General features: G+C 45.6%; 2 protein-coding genes across 4 annotated transcripts in view; one reads left to right on the top strand and one right to left on the bottom strand.

Annotated features, from left to right (window-relative positions):
- The window catches only part of SLC25A26 (solute carrier family 25 member 26), a 152992-nt gene extending 134740 nt beyond the window's left edge, over positions 1-18252 (top strand). For 2 of the 3 annotated variants that reach the window (XM_032648474.1, XM_032648475.1), the window contains 4 exons: positions 5959-6028; positions 11331-11395; positions 12442-12515; positions 16731-17121. In XM_032648474.1, coding sequence (XP_032504365.1) covers positions 5959-6028; positions 11331-11395; positions 12442-12515; positions 16731-16848 — 327 coding nt within the window. In that variant the 3' untranslated portion in view covers positions 16849-17121. Of the gene's footprint in view, positions 1-5958; positions 6029-11330; positions 11396-12441; positions 12516-16730; positions 17122-17446; positions 17607-18135 lie in introns of those variants that run through there. The other variant, XR_004352178.1, reaches the window with a different exon arrangement.
- LRIG1 (leucine rich repeats and immunoglobulin like domains 1) overlaps positions 17617-27500 on the bottom strand; it is a 120327-nt gene continuing 110443 nt past the window's right edge. Inside the window, exons 13-19 of the mRNA XM_032648473.1 lie at positions 24906-25226; positions 23210-23491; positions 22182-22601; positions 21508-21633; positions 20728-20877; positions 19830-20111; positions 17617-19726 (exon numbers count right to left, since the gene is read on the bottom strand). Of these exons, the coding sequence (XP_032504364.1) occupies positions 19464-19726; positions 19830-20111; positions 20728-20877; positions 21508-21633; positions 22182-22601; positions 23210-23491; positions 24906-25226 (1844 nt within the window). The 3' untranslated portion in view covers positions 17617-19463. The remainder of the gene's footprint in view (positions 19727-19829; positions 20112-20727; positions 20878-21507; positions 21634-22181; positions 22602-23209; positions 23492-24905; positions 25227-27500) is intronic.

The following is a 27500-nucleotide window of genomic DNA, read 5'->3' as shown; positions in this document are numbered from 1 at the left end:
GTTCCATTGATCTATATTTCTGTTTTTGTGCCAGTGCCATACTGTCTTGATTACTGTAGCTTTGTAGTATAGTCTGAAGTCAGGGAGCCTGATTCCTCCAGCTCCGTTTTTCTTTCTCAAGATTGTTTTGGCTGTTTGGGGTCTTTTGTGTTTCCATACAAATTGTGAAATTTTTTGTTCTAGTTCTGTGAAAAATGCCATTGGCAGTTTGACAGGGATTGCATTGAATCTGTAGATTGCTTTGGGTAGTATAGTCATTTTCACAGTGTTGATTCTTCCAGTCCAGGAACATGGTATATCTCTTCATCTGTCTGTATCGTCTTTAATGTCTTTCATCAGTTTCTTATAGTTTTCTGCGTACAGGTCTTTTGTCTCCTTAGGTAGGTTTATTCCTCGGTATTTTATTCTTTTTGTTGCAGTGGTAAATGGGAGTGTTTCCTTAATTTTTTCCTGTCTTTCCAGCCAGTTTTTTGTTGATCACAGTCCTCCAGTTCCTCCATATATGTGAACAAATATGTAATTTCAAAATATTTTCATAATTCATGTACAGTACTTTTTACCAGCCAGTTTTCTTATCATTACCCTTGTTGCTTAATGAATTTAAAGTTGCCCCCAAATGAATCATTTGTAAACAACACTCATCTTTTTAGCTTGGTCTCAGTATTCTTTTTCCAAAATTCTATATTCAGACAATTCATTATTAAAAAAAATTACAAACCCATATTATTTAAAGCAAGTTGCTTTGGACATTGACAGAGTTTGTTCATTCACTTGAATATTCTAATATCATTCTAGTAAAAGTTACCTGTATTTGGAAGTGAAGTGTCTTATAAATACCTTCTGTCTGCTGTCAAAATAGCTGTAACCTATAGATCCAAGTCCAAGTATGTATATACTCTGTACCTACCTGTTTAAACTTTGGTAAGTTACTTAACTTCTCTGAGCCTCAACTTTCTTGTCTGTAAAACGAGGATAAGGTAGCACATACCTTAGAAGATTGTGGTTAGGATTTCATGAGTTAATGTATGTAAAGTGTTGGGTACCTGGAGCATAGTAAGTTCTGTGTGTTTATTGTGGTTGCTGTTATAATCGTTACTTCTCTTATGCGGTGTTTGCCATGGAATTTTCTCACTTGAATCTAAATCTTTTGGTTATAGAGATTTTTGTTTAAGATATTTATTAGTATCCTTTTCTAATACAAAATGATTTCCTCATATGTTTTTAGGCTAAATTGTTCTGGCCAGGTGATATGCTTATCTTTGGAGATTCTATTTTTAAATTGTGTCTTCAGCCATTAGAGTCTGTTTTGATCCAGTGTTTTACTTCCCTTGGCAACCAGTTTTTTTCCTTCCCGGATTACAGCAGGCACCTCTGTGAAGCCTTCTTTGTCACTTTCTGTTATAACCCTCTTCTGCCTTCACTCTACTCCCATCCCATATTAGACCTGGGGACTGCGGTCTTTTTTCCCTTGACCTTATACTGCCTGAATCCTAGTAGGTATTGAGTAAATGTTGAATTTATGAGTTACATAGTATCTTTGATTTTTTTCTCCTGTATGACATGTAGTGCACATCTTATTATTTGTTCTTTATTACTGCTTAAAAACTCAGCATTATTCGTAGTATTTTAAGTTTGTTTGGAGTAAACTTTGGCTCTCTGGAACCCTTGAAGCTACCAGTAGAAACTGAAGATGACGTCATTACCAAAATGACTATTTTATGTTTTGTATCCTTTTTCTAAAAAGTCAGCAAAGTAAATAATGGTGTTAAATTTGGCATTAGCCTGATAAAATACACATTTTGCCATCTTTAAAGTAAAAAGCTGCTGTTCTACTGATTTGCTTCTTATGCTGTCTTGAGTGCTTATAAGAGCTCTGGAGAAAAAAATGTTTTCTACACAGATGTACTTGCAAACATTAGAGCATTTACTGAAAAAATACCAAATACTCTGCTTAATGCCAAGATTATCTTTAGAAAGCTGTTTGTGCTAAAACTTTTTTTTAGCTCATCTACTTCCACAAGTAAGGTTACAAAAATCTTTTTGATAGCTGCACTCTTAGTCCAGTGATTTTAATAAATACACTTTCCAAGTAACTGTTCTCATTAGTTAGGTGGAAGGAAATGTTGGAGCCCTCAGACACCATACATCATTATATCTCTAACTTGTTAGGTAGTTTCCATAGTTAGGTGACTGACTTAAGAAAAGTTGACAAACAGGGCCCTACATGCCTTGGTTTGTTTATATGGCATCTTCTCCATTTCTTTAGCAACTTACTCAACCTTCCAGGTGTATTTTCGGTGGGGAAGTATTGAGAGTAGAAAATTAGTACTAGGTTTGCTGTTCTTCTTTCAGTTGTGGTATATTTGATCATCCATAAAAATGTCATGCCACCATCAGCAGGTCATTATACTATTCTAACCGTTGTAATGAATATATTCAACAGGGCTAATTTCTAATATTCTTCATCCTTATTGCAGTACCTGCCATTATGCTAGACATCCTATCCAGTGCAGTAAGGCAAGAAAAATAAATAAAAGGCAATAATCCAAATTGCAAAGGAAGAAGTAAAACTGTTTATTCACAGACAGATGATCACTGATGTAGAAAATTTGATGGAAGCTCCATAGAAGCTACTAGAGCTGATACATTTAGCAAGGCTGCAGAATACAAGATCAGTATGCAAAAGTCAGTTGTATTTCTACATATTAAGCAACCAGAAACTGAAATTTAGAGGAAAAAAAGCAGTACCATTTACAGTAGCACCAAAACATATGAAATACTTAGGGATAGAATTGACAATACAAGTGCAAGACCTGTATACTGAAAACTGCAAAACATCGTTGAGAGAGAATAATGGAGCCCCAGGGCTTCCCTGGTGGTCCAGTGGTTAAGAATCCGCCTGCCAGTGCAAGGAACACAGGTTTGCGCCCTGGCCCGGGAAGATCCAACATGCTGCGGAGCAACTAAGCCCTTGTATCACAACTACTGAGCCTGAGCTCTAGAGCCCACAAGCCACAACTACTGAGCCCATGTGCCACAAGTACTGAAGCCTGCGCGCCTAAAGCCCATGCTCCACAACAAGAGAAGCCATGACAGTGAGAAGCCCGCTCACCGCAACGAAGAGTAGCCCCCGCTCACCACAGCTAGAGAAAGCCCACGCACAGCAACAAAGACCCAACACAGCCATAAATGAATGAATGAAAATAATGGAGCCCCAAGTAAATGGAGAGATGCACCATGTTTATGGGTCAGCAAACTCCATACTGTTAGCACCTCCGTTCTCTCCAAAGTGATTGATAGATTCATTGCAATTCAAATCAGAATCTCAGCAGGCCAGACTTCCCTGGTGGTGCAGTGGTTAAGAATCTGCCTGCCAATGCAGGGGACATGGGTTTGAGCCCTGGTCTAGGAAGATCCCACATGCCGCGGAGCAGCTAAGACCGTGAGCCACACCTACTGAACCTGAGCTATGGAGCAGCTAAGACCGTGAGCCACACCTACTGAACCTGAGCTCTAGAGCCCACGAGCCACAACTAGTGACCCTGCATGTCTAGAGCCTGTGCTCCACAACAAGAGAAGCCACCACAGTGAGAAGCCCATGCACAGTGATGAAGAGTAGCCCCCACTCACCCCGCAACTAGAGGAAGCCTGTGCACAGCAACAAAGACCCAAAGCAGCGAAAAATAAATAAAAATTAATTAATTGAAAAAATCTCAGCAGGCAGTTTTGCAGGAATTGATAAGCTGATTCTAAAATGCTTACAGAAGTGCAAAGACTCTAGACTAGTCTGAAGGACTTTGACAAAGAAGAAAGTTGGAGAATTAACACTACTTGAACGCAAGATTTATTATAGAGGTGTAGTAGTCAAAAAAGTATTGAATTGGTATCAAGATAGATGTGTAGATTAGAGCAAAATAGAGTCCAGAAATAAATCCACACATATATGGAGAATTGATTATTGACAACAGTGAGAAGGCAGTTCATTGCAAAAAGGCTAGTCCTTTCCAATTGCTGGAACAATTACATATCCATGTTTAAAAAGAAAACAAAACAAAAGAACTTCAAACCTCTTAGCATACATAAAAATCAACTTAAAATGGAAGATCTAAATATCAAACCTAAAGACAAAATTTCTAGAAGAAAACATAGATGAAAAATCTTTGTGGTCTGAGTTAGGTAAAGATTTCTTAGATAAGTTACCAAATGCAAGATCTGTAAAAGGATAATTTGCACATCAAAGTTAAATATTGTGTTCTTGGATAGACACTGTTAAGAGTATGAAGAGACAAGCCACAGACTAGGAGAAAAGAATTGCTGGTGACCTATAGCTGGACTATATAAAGAACTGTAAAACTCAATAATTACAAAAACAGACAACCCGATGAAAACGTGCAAAACTTTTGAACAGACACTTCACTAAAGAAAATATATTCTGGATGGTAAAAAAGTACATGAAAAGGAGCTCAGCATCATTAGTCATTAGGGAAACACATATTAAAACCACAATGAAACGCTACTGCATACCAATTAAAATGGTTAAATTTTTAAAATACAATACCAGGTGTGGGAAAGGATGTAAAGAAACTGAAACTGGTCTAAATGTAAAATACGACCACTTTCTAAAACAATTTGGTAGTTTCTTAAGAAGTATACATCCATATACCTGCTATGTGGTCCAGCTATTTCACTTCTAGGTATTTTCCCAAGAGAAATGAAGGCCTGTGTCCATACGAAGACATGAATATAAATGTTCATAGCAGCTTTATTTGTAATAGCCCAAAACTGGAAAAATCCCAAATGTCTGTCAATAGGCAAGTATATAAACAAATAATGATACAATGGAATATTACTTAGCAATTAAAAAGGGGTGAACTATTGATATCCATACTAACATGAATGAATCATACAGAAATTCTGAAGGAGAGAATTCGAGTTAAAAAAATGAATGTATAATTACAGTTATATAAAATTCTACAAAAGGCAAACGAATGTAGAGTGACCGATCAGATTGTTTAGGGGTTGGTAAGGAAGGGCAGGAAAGGGGGATGACAAAGGGACCCGAAACTTTTTTGGGGTGATGGATATGTTCACTGTCTTAATCATGGTGATGATTTCACATGTATGTCTATCAAAAGTTACCAAATCACGTACTTTAAATACGTGTAGTTTATTGGATATCAGTCATACCTCAATAAAGCTAAAAACAAAAATAAAGAGTGCAGGCTCTGCTGTTAGAAAGCCTGGGTAAAAGAAGGATAGTAACAGGACCCAACTCTCAGGGTTGTTGTGAGGACTGTGGGTTTTGATGTAGGGCCTGACTCGGTGCTCTTCACCATTTGATATGGCTGTATTTTATCTTCTACTAAATCATAAACTCTCAATAAGCAAGGCACCACGTCTCTGCCATCATTTTGCCTGGTTTGAAACTCAGCACGAGTATTTATTTGTGTAATCCTCAACGTATTACAAAAACGGCAAAAAGCATTTTGACGAACTTTACGTGGTTCAATAATAGAATTAGCGTCCTTCAAACATGTACAGCATGGGTAAAGATTGAAAAAAGAACTGTGGAATTTGGTATACACTGCTCTGGCCTAATTTGTGAATTATGGTATTTATATGTTTAGAATTATATGGGAAATACTTAAAATGTTACCTTGTCTTAAAGATATACCTTTATTTTTATACGTGTATGTAAATGTGTGTATATGTGTGTGTCTATCACACATATTCCCTGAAAATGGTTTCCTTTGGGCACTCTAACGTAGCTGTCACCCTCGTTTCTTTGACTTATTTTAGAATGCAGTTAAGTCCTTGGGAAAATCACTTATGTCATCAGTGAGGAATGCCACCAAAATAGCTTCTCACTTAAGTTCCCATCCCCAGAGCTAACCCACGGGAGGTTCCGATAAATTCAAATATTTAATAACTTGTATTTTTCTTTCTCCTCAAACACAGGCCCTCTGGTCCTGGAGGCAGGATCATGTGGTGGATTCTTGGCAGTCAGCAGTCTGTGGAGCATTTGCAGGTGCAAAGGATTATATTATACTGGGAAAGACCAAAGAGGGGGAGAAAAATGTGAAAATATTAACTGTGAGAAAACAACATTCTTCAGAAATTCCAGATTGTTTGGAAGAAGAGAGTCCCACTAGTTGTTTGAGAAAAGAGAGTGTCTTAGGGGAAAAAAAAAAAAAAAAAAAAAAACTGCTAAAAAGGTGTCTGCCTGAAAGACAGCCAATTTGTTTTTGACAAATTTTTTCTTTTTATTAAAGCCTTCACTCAGGCCCTTGGATTATCTGAAAGATGATTTAGCAAGGCCTCTGTGGGAAGAGACTGGCTGTGGGTGCAGCTGTCTGCCTTGAGCACTTCTTGGGGGGGTTTAGGCGATTTTTGCAGAAGGCAGTGATTCACGGTCCATGTGACATGTTTGACAGCGCCGTAGATTAACTGGTGTCAGGAGAGCGGAGGCTGCTCCACAACTTACTGAAGGCTAAACTGCACGGTGTAGAAAATATGGAGATCTAAACATCTGGGCATTTTCTAGACATTAAACAAAGAGCAGAGTGACACTATGCAATGTCTATCCATCACTTGGTCATATGCATTTTCCAGTGAGGTTTTAGTGAGAACTCAGAAACTGGAAAGAATTTAAAAAGTAAAAGGTGTAACAGTCTAAAAGAGAAATACATTTTGTTGCAAATAAAGGTGAGTGAGAATTATGGTTGAAATAAATCGAAACGGAAATTTGCCAGAAAATTGTAAACTGCTGGTTTTGATGTGAAGCCAGTAAACTGACAGATAATGCGGGCTTAGGGTACCAACCTTAGTAGAAAATAATTCGTTTCCAATTTGTTTAATGGTCGTTGGGTGGGTTTTTAGTTGTAGTGATTAGGAAAACAGAAAGCATACATTTTATAATTAATAATTGGACCCATCTGACTTATAGAATTGATAGTCCAAAATAAGACTCTTGCCTCTAGATATGAAGCCAGCTCAGATTGCTTATGACGGGTAATTGTTTCCACATGATCCACAGTCATTAGCTGTGTTAAATGGGGACGTGGTCTTGATTCATTTGCCAGTGGTCAGGAGTCTTTACTCCCCAGTCCCTAAGAAATGTGTGTTTCTGTGGACTCCCTTCTGGGTCCTGGGCACAAAGTGAGCATTCTGGAAATTGAGTCATCCTGGATAAGGAAGGCCGGTTCTTAAAGTTAACATACTATAAAACGTCTGAGTGTTGAAACAAATATATATATTCTCTGGTCCCTTCCCTTAAGTAGCTAATTCAAAGATTCACTTGCAAATATGCATTGTTCCTATTAAGGACACGTGCGTTCATTACAATTCCTTTTTCTGAATAATGCTGTGTAATAGGCACTAAGTACTTAGTTTAGTCAGGGGGTGGAAGCCGGGGAGAAACTTGGTATCAGACCCCCACTGTTTGGCGGGATCCTGTGGGCCAGGCTCTTTCCATTCCGATGGCCCCCCTGAGGATGAGGAGTGCAGCAAGCCCCACTGCCCTCCAGGGACAGCGGGGAAGCTGGGATGCGGGGCAGGGAAGGGATTCGCCCAGAGAGCCTCCGGATCCAGTGCTGGCTGACCTGTCTGAATCATACGGCTGTCAAACCTCTGTTCTATCCCCAAGTAAGGAACGAGACTTTGGGGCCTTATTGAGCACCCGTTTCCTTACCTGTAATGCAGAAGCAACCCTCCCTCTGTTAAGGAGTTGTTGCTGGGATAGGTGCGATAATGTGCGTTAGAACTGCGTTTACGGAGTTTATTTCAATAAAAACAACCAGCACCCAGGAAATGAAAAGCTGTCATCATCACAGTAATTCATATTCTTAATTGCATAGAAAAAAATAACACATTAATAAAGTTACTATACGTAATCATCACCTCTAGTAGGGTGTAGATTTAAAAACTACTCCAAGACAATTATCTTATTTTTTGAGCTGAGGTTCTGATAGGAATTTGCCCAAGGTCTGCAGAAAATCCATTGTCAGTACATGTACATGTATTTAACAAAAGATAAAGTAAAATAAATAGACTTCGTGTTTAGTTTTGAAATTTTAGTTGGTACAAATGTTGATCCTGAGGAACAAGGTTACTCTTTTAAAACCTTTCTGAAAGATAAACGTAATGGGAAAATATTTCAGATTGTGAGAAAGCAACATTCTGTAAGAATTTGCTGCAAGATTGTACACTGCACAGTATAGAGAAATGACTAATGACTAGTCATCTTGGGCAGCCCCTAGGATCTGACATGCTTACTGGCTGTACTTTCAGACGTTTTTGCCTTACATGGCCACAGAGGCAGTGATAAAACTTGCCCTATAAACCAGAAATCTGATTTCTCATCCCTGTGTGCTTTTCCAAGTTTAACCTGGTTGAATCTTTGTAGACGAACCACTCTCTGGCCATCCTTGGCACTCTTCGGTGCCCATGCTTGCTTTATAAACCACTTGGCACAAATATCCAAAAATGTCCCTGGAGATTGGAGGTGTTGATGGCTCGTCATGCTCAGAAATTCCCTTGGCTTCTGGTCAGGGGTTAGACTGGGGGTGGGGAAACGGACTTTGCCAGCTTCCCTACTTCAGGTTAACTTCCAAACATAAAACCATCATTCAGTCTTAATAATTATGACATCTGCTACTGTAAGGGATATCTGCTGTTCTAAGGTCCTTTGATTAGTTTCCTGTAATGAACACTTAACTTACATTCTCTAAGAGAGAAGGAGAGAGAGAGAGAGAGAGATCTCTCCCGCCATGGCTTGAAACTCTAGAATAGGGTGAGGATTGTTTGGGTAACAAATGACAGGGCTTGATGCAGTCTTTAAAACACGAACGAAAACACGTTTTTTGCCGTTGCTGTTGTTGAAGCAGTCCAAGTCTGGACACTTGTTTGGAGCTTGTCGGTGGAGCTGCTTTTCCTGCTCCCGGCTCATCTGGGGAGGGGAGCCCCTGGGCGGACAGTGCGTGGCAGTGCCGCTCACTACTGCTCCCACCACATTCACAGCTGCTGTTGGGAGGTGACAGCTCCATAACTCTCGTAGGAAGGCGGCCCCTTTGTCTGGAGAAGGCGAAGTACCTGCATTTCTTCCCTGAGGACACGTGAGATGTAGTTTCGCTGTAAAAGTCCAGTTTCCCCTGAATCTGGTTCTTGAAAGCAGTTAGCCTAACATTCAGTAAAAACCCAACTCTAGTGGAACCCATAGAAAATTATTTCACATGTGATTTGAGCACTAACGTAGCCTGCAGTTGCTGTACCAAATAATTATTTCCTGTCTAATGTTAGCATGTTCCTTGTATTTATTACCAGCGGTTTACATTTCCCTTAAGTAAAGTGCAGAAAATAACTACATTTTAAGTGAAAATACAGCTCCCCTCCACATCATGACCAGTTATTCTATTACGTGATCTTCACAAGTCCTTCTTACAGCCTCATAAAAAACATTGTGAGGTCTGTGAATTAAAGCAGTCTTTGATATTTGAAGACATTTAAATTGTCTTATTAATAACTTGCATAAAATAAAGTTTCCATCGTGGTAATAAAAGTAGGACCTATTTTAACATGCATTTTTGTCTAACTTTTCTTCTTATTACTTTCATGAAACAGAAATCACTGGGAGAATATTGGCAGGCATCTACGGTAGTGGAATGGTGAACTTTTGCTAATGGCCCAAATAAGTTCGATTTACAGTATCCAAATGTAGTAGAAAACAAATACTTTTCAACACAGGTGACGTGTGAGAGCCTGAGTGGTCAGACAGGGGACAGATGACGTCCTTGTCAATTTTTAGTTGGTTCAGGTCAGTTTGTAAAGATTTTCAAGTAGGAAAATCGTGTATGCACTTCTGGATTTTAACAACTGGATACATTTGGATTTGTATTATTCATATATCAAAGTCATCATGTAGTGAAACAGCATTACTTTTGGAGCCAAGGTACACATGACTTCTGAGTCCCACCTCCTTTATGGCAGAGTAAGTGGTTAAAAAAAAGTAAGAGGAGTATTTCAGGACTGGGTCCACAAAATTTTAAAATACTTGCAGTTTAGCAGGTCTCTGAATTTCAGACAACTTTTGAATTGGGAGGAAAGTGTTTCACATATTCATAACTCAAAGGTAGCTAAAATAAAAGGGACTCCAGTACACGTTTATGGTTTTTACTCGTTAGCCCTTAGATTGGTGTCATTCTGGGTACATCTCTCAAGAAGTCAGCATCATAATAAATGTTACCCAATGGAGAAGGTTCAGTTTAATGATCTTATTTCAGCAACATATTTTAGAAAGATATTGGGCAGAGATCAAATGACCTTGTCCACACGCCGCAAAACTTGGAGAGGTGTGCTATTTCTGAAGCATCCTTCACACACATGTTCTGTTGAGCTCTTAGAAAACTGCTGATTTCACCCTGGCTCACGGAAGCTGAATCTTTAGAAAGCCCTTTTGGGCTCATTATTTCTATCTCCTTTGGACCTTTTGGGGTTTACGATATATCTTTGTATCGTATTAAATAAAATAATGGTACCATATACTGTGATTTCTGTTAAAAAAGTAGTCCTCCAGTTCCTCTGTCTGTAGATATGGACCCGTTTAAAATATGTGGATTTTAAAAAAATCAGTGTGGCACTCATGGCATTTAAATAAAAGAGGACAGGAGAGAAAGTTAGGAAAGAAGCAGTAAGGAAGAATGCAGGCGTGAATCAAAACTGACTCTAACAAGATATGGAAGCGAGTTTAGAAATCTTGTTACTCTAACTGGCCTGTTGATCAGAAGCCTGCAAATACAGAAACATTTATACTCTTTTAACCGTAAGAAGCCAGCCACTTACATGAAAAATTCCCACACTGATACCCGTGTCTGTTTGCCGGTTTTGCCTCAGAGCAGAAACGACAGCAGCATTTTGGAGTCAGATTAGAGAAGATGGGCCCATGGAAGGCATGGACCCCCTGAGACTCATGGGGCACAGCATGCCTCTCCGAGTGGGAGTCTGACCACGACACACCCCCGTGTACACAGGTTTGTCTGCTGCTTCACAAAAGAGCAAGCTACATTGTGGGGCCTTGTGTTTTGACTTGCAGGTATAAAACATTATCCCGTCACCTCTTCTATATGCAGTCAGACATCACTACAAAGCAGGGGAGTGTGTGGGTAAAGATTTTGCATGTGTGCTTCCTATTCTTGAATCGATCAGGTGGACGTTAACGATAAAGAAGTATTTCTGGCAGAGTTATGAGAAATTAATTACAAAATAAAAATGAGAAAATACCGTGTAATGCAGTAAACAGGACCTCACTTGTGTGTTGGGTATTTTTATATGCACAGGTGGATTTGCAGCTGCAGTCACCACACCTCTGGATGTGGCAAAAACCAGAATCATGTTGGCCAAGGTAAGTGGTAAAATAATGTAATGTAGACACGACAGATGCTTGTATCGGTCAGCACTTAGGGCTTACACGTGTATAAAGTGAACAAAAGTGGCATAACACCTGTAGTTAGCAGCCTTCTGCCACCTGTTGAACCACTAATGAAACTGCCTTTGGACAAACCAATATCCACAGGAATCGCTGTGACTGATGTCTGGGTAGCAGTTTACGTTTTTGCAGTCATTTTCACCTGTATTATGTGAACAGGGAGGGCCGGTAGGGCCTCTGCCTGGTGATACGGTTTTCAGAGAGTCTCTGTTTTTACTGGTGACAGACCCGAGGCTCAGAGCGTTGGCCTGCCTCATGCCATGCAGCAGGCATGAGGCTCTGAACTTATAAGAGTGACGGCTTATTAAGCCTTCACCAGATGACTTAGGACATTTTTCAGAATTGTTAAAAAAGGTCGTTAAGTACAATTGGTTTTAAAAAACCTGGACCGAGACTACAGGGGAAGGCATACATATACCTGGACCAAAACAATAAAACCTAAAAAGTCATACTGTTGTGGAAACGTGGAACAAATAAGGGCAGACTCGTAGTACGTAGCTCGATAGGGCAAAGCCTGTTTTAAATTGAACACAGTATTCTTGATTAAGTGTGTTTCATTAACCACTCAGATAGTTTCATAATCATTACCATTCACACTGATTATTCCCCGTCCTCCTCAGATGAGTTAATACTGCCTGCAGTATCTTTCCTGTTCAGTAGTAGTATGTGAATTATCTGGGTTAAGCTCTGCTCATAGGCTGACAGTGAGAGAAGGAACCTAGACAAGCTACTTCTGGTGGGAAATGGGCCAACTCAGTTGCTTGCTTGTGGGTTCAAGTGTGAGGGCTTCTCGTTCTAGTGAGATCCAGAGGTCCTGATTCCCGGGAGACCCCCCAGTCTATCTGAACTGTGTCCTACGGGAGGGTGGTGGGGAGCCGTGCATCTGAGGGTATCTAGAGCCCGCTGTAAGTTGGTTGGGCAGTTCCGTGAAGTGACGGCTTCTCTTTTGTCTTTCCATGCAGGCCGGCTCCAGCCCCGCAAGTGGGAACGTCCTCTCTGCCCTGCATGGTGTCTGGCGGACACGGGGGCTGTCAGGGTAAGGCTGGGAAGGGAGCCCGCGCCGCCGTCGCCGTCCACCCTCCTCCTCCTTCAGCCCAGCATCGGGAGAACACCCACCCTTCCTTTTGCTTGCCCTGGCTGGGGTGTCATTTACTTTTCTCGTACAAAACGTTACGTTTGACGTTGCTTACGTGAGATGATATTGCACTGTCGCGTCGACGCAGTGTCGTAGTGGGTGATTCCCATCTCGGTGTTAGACGGCATCCACCTCTGTGGCCTCTGCCAGGTTCTGGATTGCATCACTGAGAAAGCCGGCGTCCAGTTGCGTAAGGCAGGACGCAAGTGACGAGGAAAGCATTGTTAGAAGAAAGCGTTTGCGGTTTGGGGCACTTTTAATAGTTATCACTTTTAACATAGCATAGTGCCTGACACCTCCCTTGCAGCTCACTGCTCTGCATCGTCCGCAAAGGTCTGTTCCAAATGCTATTTCGGCATTGCTTTTACAACATGTGAACCTGTCTAAAGGTTGGGATCTGTAACAGGTAGATGAAATCACGATTCTCTCTGGAATCATCTACCAGGGGTTTTGCTGAGAGAGCAAAGCGGCAGCCTCCTGTAGGGGACGGTTGAAGGGAGCCTAGTGACAGGGCAGGTGTGAAACAGCATAGCCACGGCGGTTGCCACCTCTTCGTCCCGGTGCTGTGTCGATTCATTTATTTGACTCTAGTTTTGTGTCCACTTGGCAGGTTTTATTGCAGGTCGTGGACAGTCTGGGGAACATGGGGCAGGTTGGTCAGGCCGCAGGCAAGGGTATTTTGCAGGAGTTAACAAGCCCCATCCTCTATTCAAAACAGGTAACGTTCAGTAAATGTGCCAGCTCGCAATGGCTGCTGCTTGCCTGAAGGACAAAGGATTTGGAGACAGGGGCTGGGTTTACCAGAAAGGAGTAACTGAGCCTTGGAGGGCAGGGTGGTAGTTTGTATGTCCTGAGTTAGTGATTTATGGCTAATAGATTATAAGTAAGTAGGAATCTGGTTGCTTATAGCTGAGGCACTTTGATTTTGACACAGGATCCTCCTTACACAGTGAAATGGTGTGTGAAAAAAAAAAAAAGAGCTCTGAAGTAGCAGGGAAAAGATTCTTAGGGTTTCAAATAGTGACTGGGCCACACAGAGGTATTGCGATGTTTTAGGTCATAGAGTCAGACGGCTAAACTTCACTCTTACTTGTTTCGATATAGTTCTTGGAGTCTGTGGCAACTATTGGTCACAGCTAGGCCCTTGACTTTAGCCCTGTGGAGTCCGTGTGGAGCCGCAGCCTGTCCGCCTTTCTCGAAAAAGTGGTGATATCGGGGATGGCATAGTCGGCAGGACCGTGGCCCCAAAAACTCGTGGACGAGGAATTTCCTTGAGTAGATGATTGAAACTAAACCTTCCCTGTCCCAGTGTTGGTGTTACTGGGTGTTATCTAACCAGGCAGTGCCAGAATTAAAGGCAGAGGAAGGGTGTCATCACCATGCTGAGGGCCTATTCCTGTCCCCGCTGTCAGCCCTGAAAAGGTAATCTGGATTTTTGCCAATCTTCCAGAAGCTTCTCAAGTCTGGGGCTCTCATTAGTGTGCCCAGTGTGGTCCTTAGCAGAGTATTTCAGGCAGCCCATGACAGTGTTCCTTAGCTTCCTGTTACTGTGATAAAAGATGACAAGTAATGGGACCAGAGAACTGTAAAGAGAAGCAAACAAACAGAGCCTCCTGCAAACGCGCTCAGCTCTTCTGAGCAGTGGTCCTAGGCTTCCCCAGCCGCCTTCTCTGTCGGTTTTCCATGCAGAGCCCCTGTGGGTTCCTGGTGGCCCGGAGACACACCTGCCGGGTTTAACACAGGATTCAAGCCGCCTCCCCACCTGCAACGGGCTGGTGCTGAGCTCTCGGCGTAAATTAAAGTGGTGACACTTGGGTCTCTCCGTGTTGGTTCACACGGGGAGGGACCACGTTCTGGCACCGATTTGGAAGACGTGCCCTCAGGCAACCTGGTTTCTCTGAAATAAAAATACTGCACGCTCACCGAGCCCAACAGCCCGAAAGCAGACGGGAAGCCTGTTTATCCAGCGTTGCTCCTTCCTCCCTTTCTTCGGCTCATCACCTGGCCTTTTGTTTTTCTCTCCTGTGCCCTTTACGTCCTCACCGCTGCTGCCCTGTGTCCCCCCAAGTGGCGCCCGGCCCTCTGCTGAGCGCCTGACGTTTGTCATCTCTTCCTCGTGCGGTCCTTCCAGTGCAGCCCTGCTCTGTTCCAGTCTTCGCGTCTGCGTTTGGTTGGGGCCCTCACTGTACAAATTACTCTAATGATGTTAACAGACAGTTGTCATCTAGTGAAGCCATCAACTGCTTCCATCTGCCCCTCGCATGGAGCAGCTGAGCTCATTAGCAGTGGGGAGAGGAATGAGACACCGGTTGTAGAAACAAGGCAGGGAGGGAGAGTTCTGTGGCCAGCGTGGTTTCCACAGCTCAGCCCCTGCTGACCCCCACTTCCAGCACTTCTCTTTGTAGGATGGGGGCAGGGAGATGAATCTCTTTCCCGGGCCAGAAGGACACAGTGGCCTCACAGCAGTAATTTAGGGGCCACCTCATGCAAAAACAATTTGCATGATGCTGGGCTGAACAACTTTTTTCCTTCCAAGTGTATTTTGGTCTTCTGTTAGAATTTTCACGTAGACAAGAAAAAGAGGTTCTCATTTCGTGTAGTATTTTACTTGACGATTTAAATCCTTAGTTAGCTAACTAAACTATGGGCCCCTTGGAAACACTCTCAGAGGTCCGTTTTCCTCTGAGGTGCTGAGGGCTTACACACCGGGCAGTCAGGCTGGCCTCTCCCGGCTGTCACAAAGGAGCCAGCCAGGCCGGCTGTGAAATAGGCCATGGGGGTTTCCTTCCTGTCCCTTTCTTGCCATGCCTCCCTTTTAGCTGAGCATGGAGGTTCCCCAGACTTTCAAGGCTACACAGGCTACTGCTTGGCATAACCTCCATGTTTTCAGCTTTCTTCCCTGGATCCGACCCTAAGTCTTTTTAGTTAAGGTCAATCCACTAGGTTCTGATTTTGTTCTCTGCTTACACAAGTAATACTCTTGGTAAAAAAAGGTTCAATTGGCTACAGAAACACAGGCAAGGAAGTCTCCCCGTACCCCTTGCTCCCCAGAGAAATTGAGGATGCATCTCGGCCGTGTTTGCCAACATGCAGTCACATTCACACATACAGCTTTGGGACTTGACTTCTTTTAGAACCTATTTTGTATACGTTCCGTGTTGGTCCCTATGGACGGCCTTATTCAGCGGCACAGCTGTAGCAGCATCTCTGTAACCAGGGAGTAGATTCTTTGCAGTTTTTCTCTTATCAGCACCACCACAATGACCATCTTTGAACAAATACACTGTGCATCGCTCTGGGAGGGTTTTAAAGAATGACCACCCACTTTGTTCTTTTACTCTTGCATTTCTTGCTTCTTCCAAAGTTGCAACTTTGATGGTAACTCTGTAGTTACCAACTCTGTAGTTACCAAACTCTGGCTCTCTGTAGGGCCCTTGGGGGCCGGAACCCTGTAATGAGGTGGTGCTCCCCTCCCAGCTGGAACCGCCACTCGCCTTTCTTAGAGGGGAAACCGGGAGTCCATGGAGATTCGACTCCCCGCGCTCGCATCACCTTTGTGGGTCCCTAAGGACAAAATGGGACGAGTGAGTCACTGGGAGGAGCGGCAGAGCCCGTCGTGGAAATCTTCCCCAACAGCCAGGGCCCGCCTCAGGCTTCCGGGGAGAGGGTGGCGGGTTGCTGCCCTCCGGCCTTCCCTGGGATTCAGCCCTTTGACTTCTCTATTAAAAAAAGTCGATTTCATCATCTCTTGAAAGCAAAAATGGTGTGACAGTCTTAACAGAACTGTCGTGGGGACAGAGTTACCGTGTGTTGACTAATTGCTGGACTTAACCGTGGGTGCTCACAAGTAAGCTGTTTGTATTCAGCCGCCTTAGCCAACAAGCAGCTGGGCTGCAGCTTCAACAAGTGTACTCGTGAATGTAATTTAGTGCCCATTCTGAAAGGAAAGACAGACACATTCTAAGTGCTGTGTGGGGTTTAATGAGCGTGGTGTGTTGAGTGGAGCAAGCTGTGGGTGTTGGAATTTAACCTTTTTTACACACAGAAAATTAAAAAAAAAAATCTTTCCTCCCCCCCCGCCCCCCCCCCCCCCCCCCCCCCCCCCCCCCGCCCCAGATTATTTGCAGGTGTCTTCCCTCGCATGGCAGCCATCAGTCTGGGAGGTTTCATCTTTCTTGGTGCTTATGACCAGACTCGCAGCTTTCTGTTGGAACTTGGCAGAGAGAGTCCATGAATCACAGACGGCCCCTGCCTTCAAGAAAGGGTCCTGCTGTGAGAACTGTTTCCCCTCCGGTGAGCAGCTGTTTGGCCATCTAAACAACAAAACGCGGCGCTCAAGTCCAGTTCTGCTCAGATTACGACATGGAGAACGCATCTTCCGTGCTGCAGGCTGGCCGGGATGACGTCATCGGCCTGGTTTCCAGAGTTCAGAGAGAAAATGATGTCCACAGCGGTACTTTGAACAATTTTCTCAGAACCCCTTAATAAACAAGTGTGGCAACGCTGAGTCCAGGCCCTTTCAGAGCCTTCAATTTGATCTGTATCTGATCTTTCATTTCCTGCCACCTGACAGTGGAATCAGCCAAAGGCAGAGATGGTTGTGATTTTAAAGGAATGGCTAGAGTAAGTAAAGGAAGGAGAGTCGGGAAGAAAGAAAGTTGGGGGTGTGGGAGGCTTTTCTCCCCTGGGTTAACTCCGACTGCATTGGCTGACAGCCTGGTGTAAAAAGAACTACATACAGGTGCTCAGCCAGCATCCTTGCTGGGTAACCAGGCTGCTGGTCTTAATTACCCTCACATTTCACCTATAAAAACAATTGTATTCTTTTCCAGAGGAGTGTCCAGCGGCCCATGTGGTGTGTGAGAGAGAAACCAGTCACAGCCCAATGACTAGGTGGGCCCAGCGGGCTTCGCGGCAGGAGGGCCGTCACTGACCGGGCTCCTCTCCATTCCAGACCCAAAGCAAAGGGCTGGGGCCGACTCTGGAAACGGGGTGGGTTCATCATTCCTAATCACTAAGGTTTGTTGCCGTGAGTTTTAAGCTCCACACTAGAAATCAAAGAGATGAAGTGGGAAGGTCACCGTTTTGGAGCTCAACTAATAAGCTTCAGGTGTTAGAAAAATTCAGAAAGCAATCTCAGGAATCTGGTGGTGTCATGTTTTCCCTGGAGCAACGGGTATATATACCATTCTGCTTTGACTAAAAATGTTTTTCCCTTTTCGGGGGTGGGGTGGGGGGAAGGTACTACTTCAGGCAGGATGACTCCCTGACAAAGGCAATCTCTGGAATTAATTAAACAGGATGCAGCAATGCTGGTTAATGGAGGTATAAAAATAACCCTGCCATACACTTAACATTTTATAAATGAACCTTTATTAAAGACAGACACTTCAATGCCATTTGTTAGACACTTCAATATTTTACATGTTGCTTTTCAATGTACATGGTACCAAAATTTCTATAAATAAATAACTTTGTACATAAAAGTAAGTAATACTTCCTCTTTCACATTGCCTCTCAGAAGCAGCAAATTCACATATTTTGTGGAAGTGAGAATCAGTTAACTGTTGAGAACAAAATTCTAAATGTGCTTACCTTTTGGAACAGTGATGACATCTGACAGTGAAATTTAACATAGGTAAGTAACCATTCTGTCATACCTCCCTTCAGCTTTTTGGCCAAAGGAACTTTGCTTTCTGAGATTTTTAAGGACCTTGTTTCAATGTAATTTTTCCTGAAATACACATTGGCACTCACAAGATGGTTAGCAACAGGTCTCAGAAAAGTGCAAATATACCCAGAACCCAGGTCAAGGGCTAATCACTTAGAGTCCAAGCCCGGGTCCATCTGTGCGAGGGAAGGAAATGGACAGGCCTGCTCTGCACCCTCAGTAAAGACTCGCTAGCCCTGAAAAGGAGGGACTCCGTTTTTCCTCCCCCAAGGCTGATGTAATATTAATTACATCAGCAGAACTAAAACATCGCTATTGAAAAATCCACAGGTACCAACACCAGCAGCCTCTATCTATCTTATTAAAAAGCCTCAAATGACCATCGAAGGATACTGACAAGACCACATTCGTCTTTATCACAGAAGGAAGAGGAAAGGCAGTGCTTAATTGTTTGAACCAGTTGCTTGCGGTGGATTAACAACCTCCATTCCGTTCCACTTGTTTGTTAGAGAAGGAACTTAAACCTACGAGAAGTCCATCACTGCAGAGGAACATGACATCTGCCCCTCTGGGCTCTACGGGGAGGTCGCTGCAAGGCCATCCACACACAAGCAATACTGACATGAAGTTACTTCCAATGCCAACAGAGTCTCTGACGGTAAAGCACGCAGCGGGGGCGGGGTCCGCTCTCCCAAGTGCAATACCAAGCCAAGGACCTTCGCTTCCCTCCCTCCCATCCCCCCAAAAACTCCTGTGAACAAATGTGGTTTGTAGCTCCTAGGAGCTCCATCCATGCATTAAGGCACCAGAACTATCCCCCTCCCCCAGCTCCAAAATTAAACAGCAACCTGGTATGAAAAATAATATTGTCAAAATTGTACAATTTTTTTTCTGTTAACCATGCACTAAGGATTAAAATAGCCTCTGTAAAAGATATATATAATATATATGCCATCTCTGCAAACTCTTATGTACAAGGGTATCAGATACTTTTCTGCCTTTTGTACACAATAGCCTCTTGCATTTCTGTGCTTCAGCTGCAAGTCCTTCAAACTGCTGACGCTCCACACGGAGGTGAAAACTATGTACAAATCAGTGATGCTTGAAGCCGCCAGGCTCCCTCACCCACCTCTCCTTCCTGTAGACATCCACGCCACAAGAGCCGAGGTAGACAAAGCCTAGCTTTTGGGTGCAAACAGCAGCGGTGCGCTCCGTTTCCCGGGCGGCTGTCCCGTCACCGGTGTGGACCCAGAACCAGAGTCACAGGCTTGGGGGAGGTGTCCGTTGGAAAGAAGCAAGTGCTGGCCTTCGCTGGGCACATCAGGAAAGCCCGAGGCAGCTTCTGTGAGCTCAGGCTTGCCTGGAGTTAACAACGCACACGAAGGCTGCAGGTCTAAGGGGTCCAGGTCACACAACCGTGCTATCGTCCAAGAGGAGGCCCCTAGAAGGAAGAGAAGGAAGAGGCCACGTCAGCCCCGCTCCGGCCCGGCCGAGTCCGTGCTCCTCGCCCCCTGCTGGTGCCTCAGAAGGTAGTGCCACGTTACCTTTCCCATCTAGAGGCGCCGCCGGCTTCTTCAAGGCTGCCAGCATTCTGTCGTGGTTACTGGGGTAGAGGGACCCCCTGCAGCGGCTACGGGACCCATCAGCAGCCCTGCTGCTCTGCTGCTGTGGAGAGCACGGGTGGTCACTCGGGCTGGGCTCCAGGCCACTCAGGGGTCCTGGCTGTGCACTGTCTCCGGGCACAGGCTGAGGACAGAAGGCCTGCTCCTCGGAGTGCGTGTGCGTGCTGCTGCCGCAGTCGCCGCACACCGCCGGGCCGCCGTGCTCTGTGGACGGAGACGGATGAGCCTCGTCGCCACGCAAGCCTCCGTCCCGCGCAGAGGACAGGCTGCTCAGCTCTGCGGCCGTAAGGCCCGAGCCCTGCTTTGATTGACCCCCTGCCAAATCTGTTCACTGGAAAAGGACTTGGGCAAACACCGAGCCATTAATGAAGAACAGAGCCCTTCCACGTTGAAACGTTTCGGCTTAATTTCTTAATCAGAGCATGAAGTCACACACACTGCTCTCAGGGAACAAAAAAAGATCCCATTTGCGTGAGCACGCACCATTTAGTGTCAGAAGTCTCCTGAACAATTAGAAATTTAGCCTCCCAGCGGCCCTGGTGAAAAGGGACCTCTGGTTTGGGCCTTAACCCTTTATTTATTTCAGTCACTTATAAATCTAGGAAACTCGTGCTCAAGCTTATCACACCATAGTTTTTAAGAGACATCCTATTCTGGAATTTAAAAAGAGGCAGGCCAGAGCTTCCTGTTTATATTGAATGCCAAGTTCTAAGACAGTCTGACATCAATTATGTCTCCCCCCACTTTCACTTAATGAGTAGGTCAACCCAAATTTTGATTTCAAGAGCAAAATACTTTTCCTGACGAAAGCGTCTCATACCCATCATCTTCTGTGGACCAGGTGTGCCATCGGCCTTCTCCACCACTTTCCACTGCTCCTTCGTGTACCCGACGCAGAGCTTGGGCTGCCTGCACGTAATGCCGTGAGCTTCCACCTCTGGAAAGAGGCCTGTGTCGCTCGGACAAACACCTGCGACAGACTCCCACACGGTTAGAAACTCCAGGCTTAGTCAGCACTTCACAGGAAGCCGTGAGAACGGGCAAGGCCACCAGAACAGGGACATTCTTCAAAGTGTTCTTTCCAGTGCTGGGTTATTGGGCTAAGCAAGAAGTCCAGCAAGGAACCTTTTCAAATACTGCCTTCCCAGCAGGCAGGCCTTTCAGCGCCATGATGGCGAGTTCTTGGCAAGGATAAACTTGCCCCTAACAAGGGCTGCTCAGCCTCCCCTAGTCTTGTGGGCACTCTGTACTCTGAGAGACTGGAACAACAGACCTGGGCGCTTCCCCTGCGCGACGAGTGGCTTGGTTTCAGTACCTGGCATGTCCTTCACGGCTCTTATTTCAGGCAGTCCTACCCTATCCGGACTAGGAGTCCCACCCTTCCCCACCCTGTCCCAATACAGTGACTTCCTCAGGGACGGAGATTTTAAAACCTTGCAGAACTTGCACAGGTCAAGTCCCAAAAACCCCAAGAGAAGGCTTGAGTCATCCAGCCTGCCAGGTCACCACATATGCTTGATGGGATACCAGGCAGCTGCCCCAGACCAGAGCTGGCAGCAGCCCCAGGGGGTTGCAGCTGCACCGAGGGCTGAGGCCTTACCGTTGCTCTCGATGTGCCCATTGGCCTGGTGGCCACCATCAGTCCTGACCATGGTTTCCTGTCGGTCAGAAAGGGTCCCCTGAGAAGAGAGGTAGCTCGGAACATCTGGTGGCACGATGGTTTCATCTGCAAGGAGACGGGACAGTCAAACACCAGGGGTCCCAATCCTTCGAGGTGACAACGAAGGCAGACATAGGAGACCCCAGCAGCCGCTGTCGAGGGGACACCCTGTGGAGTCTGTGCACTGGAGAAGCCCTCCCAGGGCCTGCTCAGCCTGACTTTACATCCAGGTGTGAGAGGTGTCCGAGTCCACAAAAGACAAAGCACAGTGATGGGAAAGGAGACAGAACTGAGAGGAGGAGGGACCTGTGAGGTCACTGCAGCAACGGTCTACCACGTGGCAGCAAAGCAAGTGCCAAGGATGCCTCAGAAAACTGCAGAGTTCACAGTGTATTTGACAGTATTCCCATTATAATGTGCAATTCCTGAAAGATGATAGAATGGTGTCATCGAGACCAAAGCCTCAGCTGTCCCGAGTGACTCCACGTTCCCAAAGGTTCTAGAGGAGTTCTGAATATACTGAGATTCTCAAAGAAGCCTCTGGCCCTGGCCTCCTTCACAACTGTCCCCGCTTTGCCCCTTCCCTGTGAGCCACCGCCGCCACCGCAGCTAACCTGTGTTAGTGACGCTGTACTCCTCACTCTTCTTCCTGGTCTGATAGATGACGCACACCCAGACCAGGGACGTCAGCACGATACTGCACACCACGGCGACGGTGAAGATGCCCACAGTGGTGCCGTCCTTCCTGCAGCCCGCAGTGGGCAGGACGCTCAGCTGGCTGTGAGCACGCTCAGTGCCCAGGGCGTTGGACATCTCGCAGGTGTACTGGCCCGCATCTTCCACCACCACGTTCTGAACGACCAGCAGCTGCTTGCCAGGGGTGAAGTGGTGCCGTTCGCTGAGGGTCAGGGGCCGGTCCCCTTTGAGCCAGGTGATGCGTGGGGGAGGGCTTCCAGTCGCTTTGCACTGGAGAGCCACCGTTTCTCCCACGGATGCCACACGGTCCTCCAAGGGCACCGCCAAGGACGGGGTTTCTGCAAGAAGTCAGTGGAGGTCTTACGGTTATTCTGTGGGCCTCAGCTGCTATACCTCTGCCTTGTCTCCTGGACCAAGGAAAATCCAAGACATCAGTGAAATGCCATCTAAGATCTTTTAACAGAGTGGCAAGCTGCTTTTCAGAAGATTTTCTACCAGAATGACTAAATCATTACTCTTCTGGGGATGAACTAACCTCCAGCCACAGAAGCCCCCATGGTTCCCAGACTGCCCTGTGACAGGCCCAAGTTTATCCCTGACCCAGACCAAATCCATCCTGCCCAATTAGAGGGCAGTTCTATAGGTAGAGTGTCTTATACCTAAACCCTGTAAACAGTCTCCTAATTCACTGGCCATCTTATTTTTCTTAAAGAGATGGAACCACTTGTTTAAGAAAATCTTAGAAGCCTAAAATTTTAAACAAAGAAACAGCCTACCACACTCACCTACTCTAGGCTTCACAGAACAGTTTGAGAGAACCTTGCCTCTAGGTACCTAGGATAAGTAAGAATCTCTCTCCCTCTCACACACACACACACACACACACACACACACACACACACACACACACACACTCTCTTCTCTCTCAGTGTATCTATAGTCGAACCTAGGACAGTCAGGGTGGCGTTCGCTGAAATGGACCCGGCCGAGTTCTGGGCGGTACAGCTATAAACCCCCATGTCATCTATCTTCACATCAGTGATGAAAAACACATCGTCGTCTGGCATGACATGCATGCGTCGTTCACGAGCAGCAGGGAAATCTGTGCCTCCATCCTTCTGCCAGGCAATCTGGGGGTTAGGGTGGCCAGTGGCAGCACATTCAAGGCGGGCCATGGTGCCAGTCCGGATGGCGATGTCGTGGGGCATTTTGGTGAATGATGGCAACACTGCAAAACAGAAGCACACAGGGTCGAGTTTTTAGAAAGCTGGAATGCAAAGGCCAGGAGTTTGTCAAACTGACCTTCCCCACCACTGCGAATGAGTTCACCAGCCTTCACGCCAGCATCTGCCCAGAACCGCTCCTGCCCGCTGTAAATCAGTAGGTGAGGTTTCCAAGGGCCGCCCCAGCTTCTCCTACCAGGGAGGGGCAGGGGGGAGCCATTCCATCAGTCTCTCTCGTCACACGCCCGAGGCTGGCTCTCGCCCCCTCAAACGTAAGGCTTTCCTGAAACATTTCCCTACTGTCCGTCATGTCGTGATCAGTCTGTACAGGGATATCCCATAAACGCCAGGGCCTCGTACTTGCCTGGCTTAATCACCCGGAGAGAGCCTAGGAGACAAGAATATCTGCTCCTGCAAGAAGCTATGACGGAGAGAAGGTGACACGCCTTCACCCTGGGGAAAGCAATGGGATGGCTCTTCCCTCTTGAAGAAAACTCATTGAGGAGCAGTGGTAGTGGAACCATATTCCTGTATACACACGAGCGGAAAGCATTCCAGCAGCTTATTTATCCCAAATATTCCCTGACACAGTGCTAAGCATCCAGCCAGATGTCAGGCATCACTACTGTACCCATCAAGACTGCTTTGGTGGGGACTCTTAGCAGTTCCCTGAGCTTCTGAGAAACAATGAGGACTCCTTCAGAACAAGCCAAGACAAACCGGTCAATGTGTGGTAAAAAAGTGTGGGGTTTTCTGGGGGGTCTGTAAGGGCTGAGAGGCCAGGGCTGTTCTGGCACTTTTCAACTGTAATAATGGAGAAAATCTTGTTAGATTACTGGGGCAAGGGGTTAACTGCCCAAGCTGTTTCTCTCTCTCTCCTTCTACCCTAAACTCACTACCACAAACAGCCCTGAAGGAGCCATCTCAACAGGCTCTAAAGCTGGCTGCCGAGTGAAACTCCTTGTCAAACACCCACAGGCCATTCCGCTGTCAGGCCGGCCGCCCTACCACTGTCGGACGTGGCCCCGCCCAGGCTGGCCCCATGGCTGTGCCATCTCCTCAAAGGGCATCAGCTTCCCCAGCATCAGGGTATGCTTGGAATCTGGGTACCAGGCATCCTGGATTAAGGAGGAGCATAAATGGAAAAAACAAAAAAACAAGGTTTGGGGCTACACTGTCACTTGACATAATAACTGGATTAAAAAAAAAAAATCACCCAAAACGAAGAATGCACTGAGAACGACCCTACAATCTACCAACACTTGTTCTGGGCCCAAGCCAGGCAACAGTATGATACAGTAACGTCCCGGTGAACCTGGTGTGTCTCGCGTCCCAATCACTTCCACACAGGTGGCAGAACAATCACGAGTGTGGCTCTGCAGAACTCTTACACCCCAACGGAAGGCGGCACTTGCATACCATTCACAGTGAGCCTGGCCTTGTGCGAGTAGGTGGAGCCGAAGTGGTTGGTGATGACACACTGGTAGCGGCCCTCGTGCCCGAAGGTGACGCGGCGCAGGTGCAGGATGGTGGTGTACTCCATCACCTCCCCGTCCTGAGCGCGGACGTGGGCGAAGTTCTCCATGTCGGCATTGGCCAGCACCTCGTTGTCCTTCTTCCAGGCGAACGTCATCGGGGAACTGCTGCTGCTGGCGGCCGAGCAAGTGAAGCGGACGTCCTTGCCCACCACGGCTGTGGTCGTCTCTGGCTGGGTGATAATCTGTGGCTTGGGTACGTCATCTGGGGTGAGAAGAGCCAATGTAAGTAACTCAGACTTCCGGACACAGGGACCAGCTGCTGTTCAAGCGAAGGAGAAACTGAGTCAGGACCCCAGCAGGGACCAGTCCTTTCGGGGTCCCTGTGCACCCTAAGCTGTCAGGGACTTGCACCGTGGCTGTCTGACCGTATCCAATTACAGAAACGTGAATGGTGATCCCTCCACGGTCACGCTCCTCGATTCAAACACATCCACTGGTAGTCAGTTATCAAAGCAATCCGCAGTTTCCACGAGAAGACTACATACACGGCTTTACTCACTGTCACACAAGACTCACAGAGTCAACCATGAATGCGAGGGCCTCACCCACAAACTTTACTCCAAAGGGAGTAGGGGATGAAGTACTTCCAGAACGTCAGAATAAAGACTTCTGAAAATCTGCACCACCTATTAAAGTAGTGAAAATATAAGCAAAAAATGATGACAATCAACTTCTTCGGAATCTTAGAAACTAGCTAAAGGCTAGAACAACCCATGAAGTGTTAATTCAAGAAAACACGTGAATCTCAGGAAGAAAAGTGAGCTTTAGGGCATTATAACCTACCCGAAGTCCCATCCCTCTCTCTCCAGCTCTATAGTAGCATTGAGACTGAGCAAGCCTAGCAACCAGTGAGGGGGGCACGGTGAGCTGGGCATGCCCACAAAAGCTGCATCTTCAGGGCCTGCCTTTTGTTCGACCTGATACAGTTTGCTCAGCAAGGGAAGCCCTATCCCAGGGGCATGTGGTAAAAGTAATCAGCAGTCAGTGCTGAGGCAGAAGTATCAGTTGGAACCACTGACAGGCTGGCCAGGAAACTGCAAAGGAAATTGGGTGAATGAAATGTCATCAGCAGGCCTTGAAAAGGGCACCATGTTCCCGAGGACCGAGAAGGCCACCTGCATGTGCAGCGCTATGTGTAGCCCAAGAAAGACCGCAGAGGGTCCACATTTCTTCCCTGTGACCCTCATCGAGGATCAGTGCAAACAGGAAGTGATGGCACACCCCCAACACACAGCAGAGATGCTGGGCAAAGGACAGGAGGCCTGAAGTAATTTAAGGACTCTGTCCAATCATTAGCTAACCACTAAGCCAACCACAGAGGGACTAAAGTGGCTGCATAGAACAGATTTTACAACATGCGTCCAGGAAAGTCACTAAACAAGTAAACTGTAACAATAAACTGAACAACAAACCCCAGGGGAAGACATAAGGAAGGTCTGATTTCCAGAGTTGCTACACTATTTAAAACACTCATTTATCAACAAAGAAAAAATAGAAAAAAAAACACACAAAGCAGTCAACAGAAACTGTCCTTGAGGAAGTCCAGATCTTGTACCTACTAAAAAAAGACTTTAAATTGGCTTTCTAAATATGTACACAGAACTAAATGAAACCATGGCTAGAGGGAAGTATGTAAATCCTTTCCCACCAAATGAAGAATATCAAGAAAGAGCTAGAAATTGTAAAAATGAACCCAATATACATTTGGAGTTTAAAAGTACAATAACTGAAATAAAAAACTCACGAAAGGAGCTCAACAGCTGAACTGAGCTGGCAGAAGAGTCAGGGAAATTGGGACAGGCCAACTGAGGTTATCCAGTCTGAGAAACAAAAGAATGAAGGTGAGCAGAGCCACAGAGACCTGTGGGATAGCATCAGGCATAACAACATACAAATAATGGGAGTCCAAGAAGGAGGAGAAAGAAAAAGGAACAGAAAGACTATCTGAAGAAATCATGGCCCCAAACTTCCCAAGTTGGATGAAAAGTTTACATCTACACATCCGAGAAGCTCAGTGAACACCAAATGGAATAAATTCAAAGATCCACACCTAGAAGCTTCCTAGTCAAACTGTGCAAAGACAAAGAATCTTGAAAGCAGCAAGAGCACAGCAACTCTTCACACACACGAGGGATCTTCAATAACATTAACAGCTGGTGTCTCATCAGAAACCACGGAGGTGAGAAGGCAGCAGGAAGACATGTTCAAAGTACTGGAACAGAGACTGTTAACTAAATTCTATATCCAGCAAAACGATCCTTCAAAAATGAAGGAGAAATCACAACATTCTCAGATTTAAAAACCAAACAACAGAGAGGGCTTCCCTGGTGGCGCAGTAGTTGAGAGTCTGCCTGCCAATGCAGGGGACACGGGTTCGAGCCCTGGTCTGGGAAGATCCCACATGCCGTGGAGCAACTAGGCCCGTGAGCCACAACTACTGAGCCTGCGTGTCTGGAGCCTGTGCTCCGCAACAAGA

The sequence above is a fragment of the Phocoena sinus genome, chromosome 11 (genome assembly GCF_008692025.1).
Source record: "Phocoena sinus isolate mPhoSin1 chromosome 11, mPhoSin1.pri, whole genome shotgun sequence".
NCBI lineage: Eukaryota > Metazoa > Chordata > Mammalia > Artiodactyla > Phocoenidae > Phocoena > Phocoena sinus.
This window is presented reverse-complemented; position numbering and strand designations above follow the sequence as displayed.